At 41.5% G+C, this 13,628-nt stretch overlaps 1 protein-coding gene across 6 annotated transcripts in view; it reads left to right on the top strand.

The window, feature by feature from the left end:
• The window catches only part of LOC125447405 (cAMP-dependent protein kinase catalytic subunit alpha-like), a 167,158-nt gene that overhangs the window by 131,241 nt on the left and 22,289 nt on the right, over positions 1-13,628 (top strand). For all 6 annotated transcript variants that reach the window (XM_048521730.2, XM_048521732.2, XM_059640023.1 and 3 more), the window contains exons 3-4: positions 3,392-3,520; positions 7,089-7,187. In XM_048521730.2, the coding sequence (XP_048377687.1) occupies positions 3,392-3,520; positions 7,089-7,187 (228 nt within the window). The remainder of the gene's footprint in view (positions 1-3,391; positions 3,521-7,088; positions 7,188-13,628) is intronic.

Genomic DNA, 13,628 nt, shown 5'->3' with positions numbered 1-13,628 from the left:
TTGAGCAGGTAACATGGGAGGGAAGTTCCTAAAAGGCTGAGAAAGAGAACACAAAGGTGGAGAAGAGATAGTAGGAACAGCAGATGCTGGAGAATCTGAGATAACAAGATGTAGAGCTGGATGAAGACAGCAGGCCAAGCAGCATCTTAGGAGCACAAAAGCTGACGTTTCGGGCCTACATCCTTCAAGAGAAATGGGGGAGGAGAAGAGGGTTCTGAAATAAACTGGAATCAGTGGATATCGGGTGGGCGGGGGCTAGAGTGGGATCTCTCTGCTGGTTGGAGTCATACCTGATACATAGGAAGATGGTTGTGATCATTGGAGGTCAGTCATCTCACCTCTAGGAGATCTCTGCAGGAGTTCCTCATGGTAGTGCCTAAGCCCAACCATCTTCAGCTGCTTCATCGATGACTTTCCCTCCATCATAAGATCAGAACTGGGGATGTTCACCAATGATTGTACAATGTTCAGCACCATTCACGACTCCTTATATACTGAAGCAGCCATGTTCAAAAGCAACAGAATTTGGAGAATGTCAAGGCTGGGGCTGACAATTAGCAAGGAACATTCATGCCACGTAATCTGATCACTGCCACTTGATATTCAATTGTTTATCATCACTGAATCCCCCACTATCAATATCCTGAGAGTTACCATTGACCATAAACTCAACTGGACTTGCCACGTAAACATTGTCACTACAAGAGTGGGTCAGAGGTTAGGAATATTGCAGCGAGTAACTCACCTCCTGACTCAACAAAGCCTGTACACCATCTGCAATGCACAAGTGAGAAGTGTGATGGAATACTCTGCACCTGCCTGGATGGGTTCAGGTCCTTCTACACTGAAGAAGCTCAACACCATCTAGGACAAAGCAGCCCACTTGATTGACAAACCATCACCAGTTGAGTAGCAGCAGTGTGTACTTTCGACAGGACATACTACAGAAATACACCAAAGATCTTTAGATAGCACTTTACAAACGCACAATCACTTCCTTCTGGAAAGACAAGGGCAGCAGTTCTATGGGAAGGCCACAACGTGCAAGTTCTCCTCCAAGCCATTCATTATCCTGACTTGTAATTACATCGCCATTCCTTCACTGTCACTTGGTCAAAATCCTGGAATTCCCTCCCTAACAGCATTGTGGGCCTGTTTATAGCACGTGGACTGCAGTGGTTCAAGAAGGCAGCTCACCACCATCCTTTCAAAGGCAGTTAGGGACAGAAAATAAATGCTGGCCTAGCCATCAATGTCCATGTCCCATGGATGAACAAAGTCGAGTGTTCAAGGAGAAGGTAGGGATCATTCTTAGGGCTAAAGGATATGGGGAGAAGGCAGGAGCAGGATACTGAGTTGGATGATCAGCCACGATCGTACCGAATGGCAGAGCAAGTCTAGTGGCTGAATGGCCTACTTCTGCACCTATTTTCTCTCTTCCTAAAACAATGAGCTGAAATAATGACCTATATCGATGCACAGCAAAACTAACTGGTATAGCAGGGGAATTGCACCATCAGTTCACAGGAGGAATCCAGATCAATTCAGGATGTTGTTATGAAGACTTGAATCAAAAGAAAATGGGCAAAAGAGCTTAAAAGTTAATATTTAAAAAGGCAAGAGACAGATTATCTGTATATGAATGCATTCAAGCAAAACTCTAGCAATATCAACTACAATGGACGGGACGCCATGCCCAGATAGCTGTGAAACTTCTCCACTGGCATGTGTTGTTTACTCAGTGGTCAGATAGCAGAGGAGGGCACAGAAAATGCTACAAAATCACACTGAAGCTCTCCTTGAAGCCCAGCAGTGTTGACAGTAATGACTGAATAAGCTTGTGACCAGTTGTTCAAAGCGAAGACAACTTGTTCATTAAGCTGCACCATGCTTTGAGTCCAAACACTTAAATGATAAGGCACAGAGGCGGCAGAAATCCCACTGCCTCATGGGGCTACCAAAGATCTGAGGGTCAAGAATTGGCCTGTTCAGTCTCATGAAGACCCATGACAGAAACCTGCACCCTCAGTAGATGTCACTCTCGAAACAAGAGACAGTCGCATTGAACGTCTTCATTGTTACTGCTGGCTGTAACTTGCAATCTGCTAAACAGATTATATAGTCGCAATCATAGGTCTTTTGAAGTTCAAAATGACACTGTCAGACAAACTAAACTTTGTATTTTAATACAGAATTAAGTTGAGGCTTGAATATTAACTGTTAACTATTGACGTTTAACATACTTCTCTGCTGTAACTGGACTTTACCAAGCTAACACTGGATTAAAACGGCGTTTATGTCATTGGCCTCAGCAAATACAACTATGACCCCGCAACAGTGTGATGGCTTGACTCAGTTCATAGAAAGCACTGTGATCCAAGTCAGGAGTGACAAACTCAAAACTCCATTCTTGTTTTTCTGGAACAAGTCGAGAATGATACTACAGCTGTGATAACACTATGCAAATCTCATTCAATTGTACAAAAGTACGATCTTTCAAATAAAGGAAAAGCTTCTTAGCCAGCAAGTTCAAGTGAACATTTTTTAAAAATCCCATAACAGTGCTCAAAGAAAAGGAGGGACTTCTCTCAGTGTTCTGGCTAACATTATCTGATCTGTTGCCGTCACCAAAACCTAATCAATTAGTTATTCGCTCATCTATTAACTGTTTGTTATTAACATCTATTTACACACAAACTACAAACACCATTTGTTTCCAAGACACTAAGAAAAACCTCTCCTCCCAAGAACAATCCCTCAGTGGATTAAGCTCTAAAAGAAAATAATTCATAGCCCCAACTGCTTGAAGACCCATTTTTAGTATTCTGTCATTTAAAAGTTTAATGATCGGAGCTATCATCTCAGCAGTCCCTGCCTGGTTCAGTTACCATCACCCATATAAATGTTGGCAAACTGTGGTCAATAGTCTATGATGCCAACGCAAGTAAAACAGAAGCTGTAACTGAACTTCAGTTTATAGACCTTGGAGGATTTTAGAAGAGTGTCTATAGGTCTATAGGTGAAAGCTGTTTCTTTAAGAAATTTAAATTTCAAAGGTTTATAAGACACAAGTTTGTAGATTGGAGCATTTAGTGCTTTTTATATGTTTGTTTCAAGTCCTATGACTCCAGACTCTCAGCAATGTAATTGACTTTTACCTGCAGTTGGGAATGGCAAACTACTCATTTCAAGGGCAACCAAGAGGTGGGCAACAAATGCTGGCAATGCCAGCAACATCCATATCCCATGAAAGAAGATTTTTTTAAATCAGCATTGCTTCTAAATAGCATGGTCTACAGCAAGGGAACTCTGTGTGTGAAAAACATCATATGTTGACCAACTGGAATGTCGAAAATAAACAGGCCGCTCACTGACTTTCCTTCTCTTGCAGAATACAGCACGTCTGGATGACTTTGAGAGATCAAAAACGCTGGGCACAGGGTCCTTTGGTAGAGTGATGTTGGTGAGGCACAAAGTTACTAAGGAACACTATGCAATGAAGATATTGGACAAACACAAGGTGAAAGGACTTAATGAGGCTTTGGGTGGTTTCAGATTGAATGGTCACAGTGTTCACCCAGTTTCCATTATAATACACACCTAAATATTCCTCTACAAGATGTGAGTATTCACTATGGATGAAATTTATAACAAGGATTCCGTAAGTAAGCTGTGGAATCTACTCTGAATCACAAATCTTTTGTTAATGTCAGACACTGTTAAAGATTAGAGTCCATGGACAGTCAGAATCGTAAATGAACAATGTAGGACAATATTCTCAGCATTCAGGTATTTAAAGATCACATAAATCCTATAATTAGATCAGGGCCTGCAATTCCATTCACAAGCATCATTATTATTGTACAAATACAATCTGAGCTCTTTGATTGGAGCTTCGCATTTAACTCAATGCTGGCTGTCCATTGTCATCTTGTGTTGTCTATATTTTGACCTGGACCTTATAACTGAAATGGTAGGAAATGAAGGCCTTGATGGTCATATGTTACTGGGGATATCCTTTACACAGGACCAGTCAAGTGATGGTGAGGATTTGCATTCAGATTGAGGTGTTCTCACTTAGATAGAGTCACAGAGTTTTACAACTCAGAAACAGACCCTTTGGCCTAACTCGTCCACACCAACCAAATATCCTAAACTGCTCTATCATAGAATCCCTACAGTGTGGAAACAGGTCCTTTGGCCCAACAAGCCCATACCGACCCTCAAAGCATCCCACCCAGACCCATTGCCCAGTAACCCACCTGATCTACATGTTCCTGAACTCTATGGGCAATTTAGCATGGCCAATTCAGCTAACCTGCACATCTTTGGACTATGGGAGTAAACTGGAACACCCAGAGGAAACCCACATAGACATGGGTAGAATGTGCAAGCTCCACACTGACAGTCACCCGAGGGTGGAATTGAACCCTTGACCCTGGCACTGTGAGGCAGCAGTGCTAACCACTGAGCTACTGTGACGCCCAGGTCTAGTCCCTAGACTAGACTAAGGCCTAGTCCCATTTGGCCCATATCACTTTAAACCCTTCTTATTCATGTACATATCCAGGTGCCTTCGAAATATTGTAATTGTACCAACCCCCACCACTTCCTCTGGCAGCTCATTCCATACACACACCACCCTCAGCATGAAAAAGTTACCCCTTAGGTCCCATTTAAATCTTGCCCCCCTCACCTTAAACCTATGCCCTCCAGTTTTGGACTCCCTTACCCTGGGGAAAAGACCTTGGCTATTCACCCTATCATTGCCCCTCATGATTTTATTATCCTCTGTGAGGTTACCCCTCAGCCTCTGATGCTCCAGGCAAAATAGCCCCAGCCTATTCAGCATCTCCCTAAAGCTCCAATCCCAGCAGCATCCCTGTAAATCATGTTTGAACCCAACCAAGTTTAACAATATCCTTCCTGTAGCAGGGAGATGAGTGTTGAATGTAGTATTCTAAAAATGGCCTAACCAATGTTGTGCACAGCCGCAACATGACATCCCAACTCTTATACTCAGCACTCTGACCAATGAAGGCAAACATGCCAAACACCTTCTTCACTAACCTGTCTGCGTGTGATTCCACTTACAAGGAACTGTGCACCTGTATCTCTAGGTCTCTTCGTTCGACAACACTCCCCAGGGCCCTACCATTAACTGTATACCCTCAGTTGCCTTATTAAAATGCAAGACCTTGCACTTATCTAAATTTAACTCCATCTGCCGCCTCTTGACCCGTTTTCCCATCTTTTAAAGGTCCTGTTTTACTCTAAGATAATCTTCACTGTCAGCGACACCTCCAATGTTGGTGTCATCTGCAAACTTACTAACCGTACCTCTTTATTCACATCCAAATCAATTATATAAATGACGGAAAGCAGCAGACTCAGTATGTAGGCAAAAAAACAAGTAAATATCACGTACAGGAAGCAAGATAAAGATTAGATTAGAGACATAGAAGAATAAAACACAGAAAGTACATTTTTAAAAGTTTAAAACCTGCAGCATGAATTTTCTTCTGATGGAATGAGACTCTGCATTGGCTACATTGATTTTTCATGGACATGGTGGTTGTTCAGCAATCATTATTACTCACCATGCAGTTTTAAAATTCACTGACTGATAAATGTACCGTCCCTAGCTTTTCAGTGATCTTCAGCGGATGACTGATGGATAAGGACCCCAAGTACTCCCATTTCAGTGATTGAAATGCTGAACTTATCACCAAGGACTGCATCAATGTACCTGTGGTGGACCAGGGTATTTGACAGCAAAATCTGAATTTCCTTGTTTAACTGAGCATGCATGGATGCCAAACTTTGCTGATGGATTTACCCTGTCATTACAGTTAGCACTGATAGCCTGAATATTAATCAAAATTCCTGCCATTGTATCCAAAATCTAAGCCAACAATAAGTTCCATTTACACTCACATATGTGCTATATATATACACACACAGAGGCACACACATTCATGTAACTGAACATGATCTGTAAATGCATGTATATGTAAACACACTACATGTACCTACACATCCATACAGTTTAACTAAGATTCAAACTGGCTATTGGCCAGGGCATATGGAATAAGTTAACTGCTCCTTGTTGAAATAGTGTTTGTGGAACTTCTATGTTCACTACGAGGGCAGATGGAACTACAGTTCAAAGTTTAGTTTGAAAAATGGCAGCTCTGAGAGTGTGGCATGCCCCACTGTGCTGGAGTGGCAGCCTTGATATTTGTGCTCATGTCTCAGACTGGGACTTGAACCCACATTCTCCTGACTCAGAGGCGGGAGTGCACCCCACTAAGCCACAGCTGATCCATCTCTTCAAATTATGCAACACCCAACTGCACGCTGCATGAATGCACCCAACCACCCACTCACAGCCCGGCAGACTCACACAGCAACAGATTTTGTTTTCATTGTATCACAGAATGGTTACGACACAGTAACCTCTTATAACTTTACTGGTTCAGTATAAGACCACCTTACCTAGTTGCTCTCCCCTGCATTTTCCCCACACTTCTCTTCAGATAATTATCCAATTCTCTTTTGAAAACCTTAATTGAAGCTGCCTGCACCATATTCTGAGGCAGCGCGTTCCAGATGCTGTTTTTAAAAATAAGTTTGACCTCCACTTCCTTTCTAAGTTGTATTGACTGCAGTAGGAAGCAGAAAAGTAGTTGTTTCAGTAATGGAAAACCCTCTCTGAGGAAGGAAAGCACATATCAGAGAGCAGCATGTTAGTGACTGTGTAACTGAAGTGCATGAATTTAGAATATTGAGACAACCAATGTTTGATGTGACAAGAGATTGGTGCTTAATAGAAGCAGCATAAATTAAGATCTTACAATAAGGAACGTGAATTTGTTAGGTCAATTGTAGTTACAAATATAAGACTTTTGCACTTGAACAGCCCCAAGTTCCCACAATGCCAGCAGCCAATGCTGAGTGACAAGTAACGGGATGTAATGGCTTGATAAAGGAACATATTTTCTTTCATGGACTCGATATATCACTCTAACTGTGATAAAAAAACAGTTGTGGTTTCAGCTGATTCAGTACTTGTCTTTCCTACCCAGGTGGTCAAGCTGAAACAAATCGAGCACACACTCAATGAAAAAAAGATTCTTCAGGCTGTCAGGTTCCCTTTTCTGGTGCGCCTGGTATTCTCATTCAAGGTGAGTGTTTGATGCCAGTAGACCTTATATTCCCAGTTCTCACTTGTGTTGGGATTACCATGTAATTATCCATAATGTTTGATAGGATTACAGTAGGTACATAGGTAACAGCTGAGGCTGGAATGTTCTGCTGCAAATAGGACAGAACACCACAAAGATTGTTGGCTCAGTGTTTTACCTGCTTCCGACGTGCTTTCAAAGTAGGCCACGTGATTTTCTTTTTAAATTTAGATCTGCCAGGTGCAGTGATCCTGGCCAAGTTTCTCCCAGAAGTCAAAATTGATATCAGAATCTTTAAATTAACATTTTTAGCATGTCCTTCTATCCCTTCCTTTTGAATGCTCTGAGACCGTACCCTAGATACAAGTTCTCCGGAGAATTTTCGCTTTGACAAGCAAGTCCCAGGGTTCTGTTGACATGACTAGTTCCATTTGGGTGTAATTGTTGCAGTACCATGTGGGATGTGCCACACCAGCTCTGGTGAGAACACCTAACTGAATGGTTAGCCCAGTTGGCTGGATGACTGGTTTGTGATGCAGAGTAAAGCCAAAGGTGTGAGTTCAATTTTCATATCAACTGAGGTTACTATGAAGGTCCCATGCTCTAAACTTCGACCCTAGCCTGAGGCGTGGTGACCCTCTGGTTAAACTAGTCGTGTCTCTCTGGGGACTTTACCTTTGCCTCACTCTCAGTCAACTCTGCTGTTCTGCTTGACCCTTAAAGGAACCTTCACTTCTGTTACTTCTTTTAAGAAGAAAATAAATGTTTCAGCAATTGAAAAAAAGACACCGTTTAAAATTTACCACTGTTTACAAATTTCAAGAAAACGTTGTTGACATGGCTAAAAGGATTTTCAAAATGACCTTGCCGGACGTAGCAGAATCTATCCTAATCTCTCTTTCCCTGAAATATATTCCTCATAGCCTCTAACTGCCAATCTAGCCTTGGCCTTGTAGATAACAAGGTATGGAGCTGGAGGTACACCACAGGCCAGGCAGCATTGGTGGAGCAGGAAAGCTGACATTTTGAGTCGAAACATCATGTTTCCTGCTCCTCCAGCTCCACACCTTGTCATCTCAGACTCCAGCATCTGCAGTTCCTACTACCTCTTGGCCTTGTAGATCCCATCTGGTTTAACCCTTTCCATACAGACAGAACAGATTGACCCCCATCATCAACTTTCGAATGTACGATTAGTTCCTTCCAGTTCTATAACTTTTTTTGTTTTAACCTCTTGCTTTGTCATCCTATTTTCTACAACTTTGTCCACTATGGTCCATTTGCCCTTAATGATTATCATCGTGGATATGCTGAATTTGGTCACCATGTCTGCAAAATATAATGGATAGATATTCTGATTTTGGCCCTGTATTTCAGATAAATGGCTGGTACTTTGTTAAATTCCCAGGCTAAAAGAACACTTGCAACCAAGTTAGCTGTGTCTTGCGATAGTTAATACAGATATCACGTTACAATGTTATCTGCTTTCTTTATCCTCCATCTGAAGAGATTCAAGATTAATGGTCTGCTACCACATTTAACAGACTGATGTACATATGCTTAACTAGGCAACAAAAAACTTTCAGAGATTTACAAAAGTTTTATTACACATCTGTTGTTTAACACAAACACCAGTTTCCACCCTTCCTTGTCCAGAAACCAAACCATCACAGGGGAACAACCCCGTCATCTCTGTGAAAGATACTTTCTAATCAACCTGTTCAGAGACTTTATCACAAACCTTTGGAGCAGGTGGGACCTAAACCCAGGCCTCCTGAACTCTGGTGTGCAAAGACAGATTCTAGTAGACTGAGTGGTTGAGCCTAAGCTCAGGTCCGTTGGTGTTGAAGGTGGGTTATCAATGCTGTTGTGAAACATGTAACATTTGACAAGAAAGGGAGTTTGGATTGCTATCACTGCAAGACCCTAAGAACCCAGGACCCAAATACAGAGTCTAATGAATATCAACTCTGGAGCTGTTGTTGTTAACCCTTAAAGGAGCCTCCATTTCTAACACTTGACAACATTATCCTATCAAATATTGAATGACTAAAGATTACATACAATTGAATTATTGTGAGGGAAACTTGTGTATCATTTGCCTTCCTCTCTTGTCTTGACCTATCTAGACCTAGGAAGACAAGTTTAGATGGCTGGAGATCAGTCTGGATACTGAGGCCTGCCAAGACATAGGCCCCTTTCTTGTCAAATGTTACATGTTTCACAACAGTATTGATAACCCACCTTCCACACCAACGGACCTGAGCTTAGGCTCAACCACTCAGTCTACTAGAATCTGTCTTTGCACACCAGAATAGACAAGTCGCTAAGTTGACAAGGATAGGACACTCAGCAGCTGTTGTATCCCAACTGTTCAAGTGTTTACTAGGGCTTGGCTTCTGTTGTGTGTTAATAATTACTTACAGTTGAAGTTGAGAACTTAGCAAAGGTGGGAATCATTTAGAATGAGCCACACCAAAGAGTGCAGCGAGATCATCTGTGAAAGGTACTACCCCTCCCTCTCTAATTGATACTGTAACAAAAACAACGTCCTAAATGCTGCTGTGGTCTTGTTGGTGATTTATTTGTTAATTACGGAGCCTGAAAAAGAAGCTACCTTCTCCTGTATGGAAGATGTCTCTTCTTACCTTCTGCAGGAGGTGCTGCTGTAAGCTTCAACCGCAAGGAGAGAGTTGTATAGAGTTCTAATTTGTAATGTTATCAATATGTTAAAACAATGATGTTTCTGTTCCTGTGGAATTCCTCCCTCTGCTTTTTACAATTTTGAAATCCTATTCTGGTATCAAGTGGTGTGAAGAAATGAACTCTTGTTGAAATGAACAAGTTTATAGTCATAGTGTAGGTTTTCCCTGAAATAAATGACAGAACTGACACTCAGACTTCTGTGTCTGTGCACATTTTTCTCTTTCTTTTTGCCTTTTTCTCTCTTTCTCTCTCCCTTAAGCTTTCCAGGCCTTGTTTCCTTCTTTCTCACTCCACCGCAGAACCAGTCCACTGCATTCCTCCATCCCCCCACTTCAGTATTTACCAAACTTGAAGCATTTTCTTAGATGTCCTGAAAACCTTTGGGCATTGCTGGGAATCTCTTGATGACCTGTTTTTGGTTTGCTCTTATTTGGAGCATCTTTGTCCTGTGGAATCATGCTGTGAACCTTTAATTCAAGATCTGGTCGCACAGACATATTATAAATTGTTTTGTAGCCTGTGAGACAGAAGAGTTCAGATGATGATCTTAAACTTGTTAAAACTAAGAAAGTTTTGGGCAAATAGAATTGTGAGAGGTTCCTAAAAAAAAAAGTGGTCTCAATTGTCCAAGGGAAAGAAACTAGAAAGTGTCAACTAAAACAAAGAATAAAGAACATAGAATTGTGAGAGGTTCCTAAAAAAAAAGTGGCCTCAATTGTCCAAGGGAAAGAAACTGGAAAGTGTCAACTAAAACAAAGAATAAAGAACAAAGAAAATTACAGGAGCAGGTCCTTCAGCCCTCCAAGCCTGCACCAACATGATGCCTGTCATAACTAAAACCCCCTCCCCTTCCGGGGACCGTATTCCTCTACTGTCATCCTATCCATGCATTTGTGAAGACACCCTTTAAAAGTCACTATCATATCTGCTCCCACTACTTCCCTCAGCAGCGAATTCCAGGGGCCCATCACCCTCTGAGTAAAAAACTTGCCTCATACGTCAAAACTCCATGATGGTTTTTTTAAGACTGCAATACAAGCAATATTTCTCATAGATTGAGTCTCTATAATGGATAGTGTTGCAAAACAGTCTGAAACATTCCTTTGATTCATGTGTTAAGATCTTTCTTATGGTCTATCAAGACAGGTTTCATTCTGGGATCTGACATATCTAGTGTTACCATCAGCTGGGACTGTAACGGGGTGGTACCATCTAGAATGTGAAAGATTTGGAGGTGATTTAATCAAAGCTTTCAAGATATTAAATGGAACGGATAGGGAGAAATTATTTACATAAGTTGGCACGTCTTGAACTACAGAACATGCTCTAAAAATTAGAGCCTGGCATTCAGGAGGACATTTCGGAAACACTTCTGTAATTTATTATCATCCCAACTGATGATAAGACTGAAAAATTCTGATCCCAAAGTGATTTATGGCTGGATAGACCATAATTTTATTTTTTTCTTTTTTTTTTGTTTATCACAGAGGTCACTCACTGAACATATTCACAAAAGGCAATCGATATACTTAGAACAAGTGAATAAATCTTTATTGCACAAAGAAAAACATGCACTACATTGCATTATGTAAGAACTATTGGAGTAAATAGTCATTTGATTGTATAGAATAAGAGTATTTTCATAGTTTATTAATTTTTTAATCTTACATTCCTAAGGACAATTCACAAGAAATAATAAAGCAAAAGGAAGATAAATTTATACTGTTTGAGAGGAGAGTACTGATTGATTTGCAAGTAGATTCTAATTGGTCCAAATCACTCTACACCTTGTTATCTCAGATTCTCCAGCATCTGCAGTTCCTACTGTCTCTGAAACTGTGTATGTACATTTCCTTTCTGTTTGTAAAGAACAGGGCCCTATGTATGTAGCTTCCAGTGCTCGCACATGTACCATAAGGTGAGCACAATTAGCAATCCTAAACTGGTTGTCAGCATAATTCTCCATACACTCAGGATTATGTAGCAAATATTGGCCAATTGCATAATCACATCTAATGTTGGACACTGTGCTGTGAGTTTTACAAGCATGGACTGGGTAGATATAGTCAGAACATTGCTTTTTTGAACATAGAACACAACATAGAACAGTACAGCACAGTTCAGGCCCTTCGGCCCACAATGTTGTGCCAAACATTTACCCTAAACCTAGGGTCTATCTAACCTCCACCCCTACCTTATACAATCATCCATATGCCTATCTAATAGCCGCTTAAATGCCTCTAATGAAACCAATTCCACTACCCTCTCCAGCAATGCATTCTACGCCCCTACCACTCTCTGACTAAATAAGCTACCTCTCTGTTGTCTTCCCTATATCTACCTCTACTCACTTGAAAACTATGCTCCCTCATAATAGTATCCCCACCCGAGGAAAAAGTCTCTGGCTGTCTACTCTACCTTTACCTAATATCATTTTGTATATGTCTATCAAGTCACCTCTCATCCTTCGTCGCTGTAAAGAGAAAACCCCTAGCTCTCTCAACCTTTCCTTGTAAGACCTTCCCTCCATTCCAGGCAACATCCTGGTAAATCTCCTCTGCATCTTTTCCAAAGCGTCCACATCCTTCCTGTAATGAGGTGACCAGAACTGGACACAATACTCCAGATGTGGCCGAACCAGGCTATTGTATTGCTGGAGCATAATTTCACGGCTCTTGAATTCAGTCCCTTTATTAATGAAAGCTAACAGACCATATGCCTTCTTAACAACTTTATCCACCTGGGTGGCAGCTTTCAGGGAACTGTGGACATGAATCCCAAGATCTCACTGCTCCTCCTCACTGCCAAGAATCTTTCCGTTAACCCTGTAATCTGCTTTCAAATTTGTCCTTCCAAAATGAATCGCTTCACACTTTTTGGGGTTAAACTTCATCTGCCACTTCTCAGCCCAGCTCTGCATCCTATCAATGTCCCTTTGTAGTTTAGAACAGCCCTCCGCACTGTCCACAATGTGACCCACCTCTGTATCATCTGTGAACTTACTAGTCCACCCTTCCACTCCTTCATCCAAATCATTTACAAAAATTGCAAATAGAAAAGGACCCAGAACAGATCTTTGTGGTACGCCACTCGTAACTGAGCACCGTGTTGAATATTTTCCATCCACTACCACCACCCTTTGTCTTCTAAGGGTCAGCCAAATCTGAATCCAATCTGCCACATTTCCCCCTATCCGATGCCTCCTTACTTTCTGCATGAGCCTACCATGGGGAACCTTATCAAATGCCTTACTTAAATCTATGTATACCACATCCACTGCTCTACCTTCATCCATGTGTTTGGCCACCTCTTCAAAGAATTCCAATAAGGTTTGTGAGGCATGATCTACCCCTCACGAATCAAACTGTGCCTTTCCAAGTGATCATAAATCCTATCTGTCAGACCCCTCTCCAGTAATTTGCCCACCACTGACATAAGACTAACTGGCCTATAATATCCAAGGTTATCTCTATTCCCTTTTTTTTAACAAGGGAATGACGTTTGCCTCTCTCCAATCTTCAAGCACTATACCCATAGACAGTGAGGACTGCAAGATCATCGCCAAAGGCCCTGCGATCTCTTCCCTCACTTCCCCATAGAATCCTTGGATAAATCCCATCAGGCCCGGGGGACTTGTCTATCTTCAAGTTCTTCAAAATTCCTATCATATCTTTCTTACTAACATCCACCTCCTCTAGCCTACCAGCCTGACTTATACTGTCCTCCTCTACACCT

Source organism: Stegostoma tigrinum, chromosome 35 (genome assembly GCF_030684315.1).
Source record: "Stegostoma tigrinum isolate sSteTig4 chromosome 35, sSteTig4.hap1, whole genome shotgun sequence".
NCBI lineage: Eukaryota > Metazoa > Chordata > Chondrichthyes > Orectolobiformes > Stegostomatidae > Stegostoma > Stegostoma tigrinum.
Note: the sequence above shows the minus strand (reverse complement) of the source record. Positions and strands in the feature narration are given on the sequence as shown.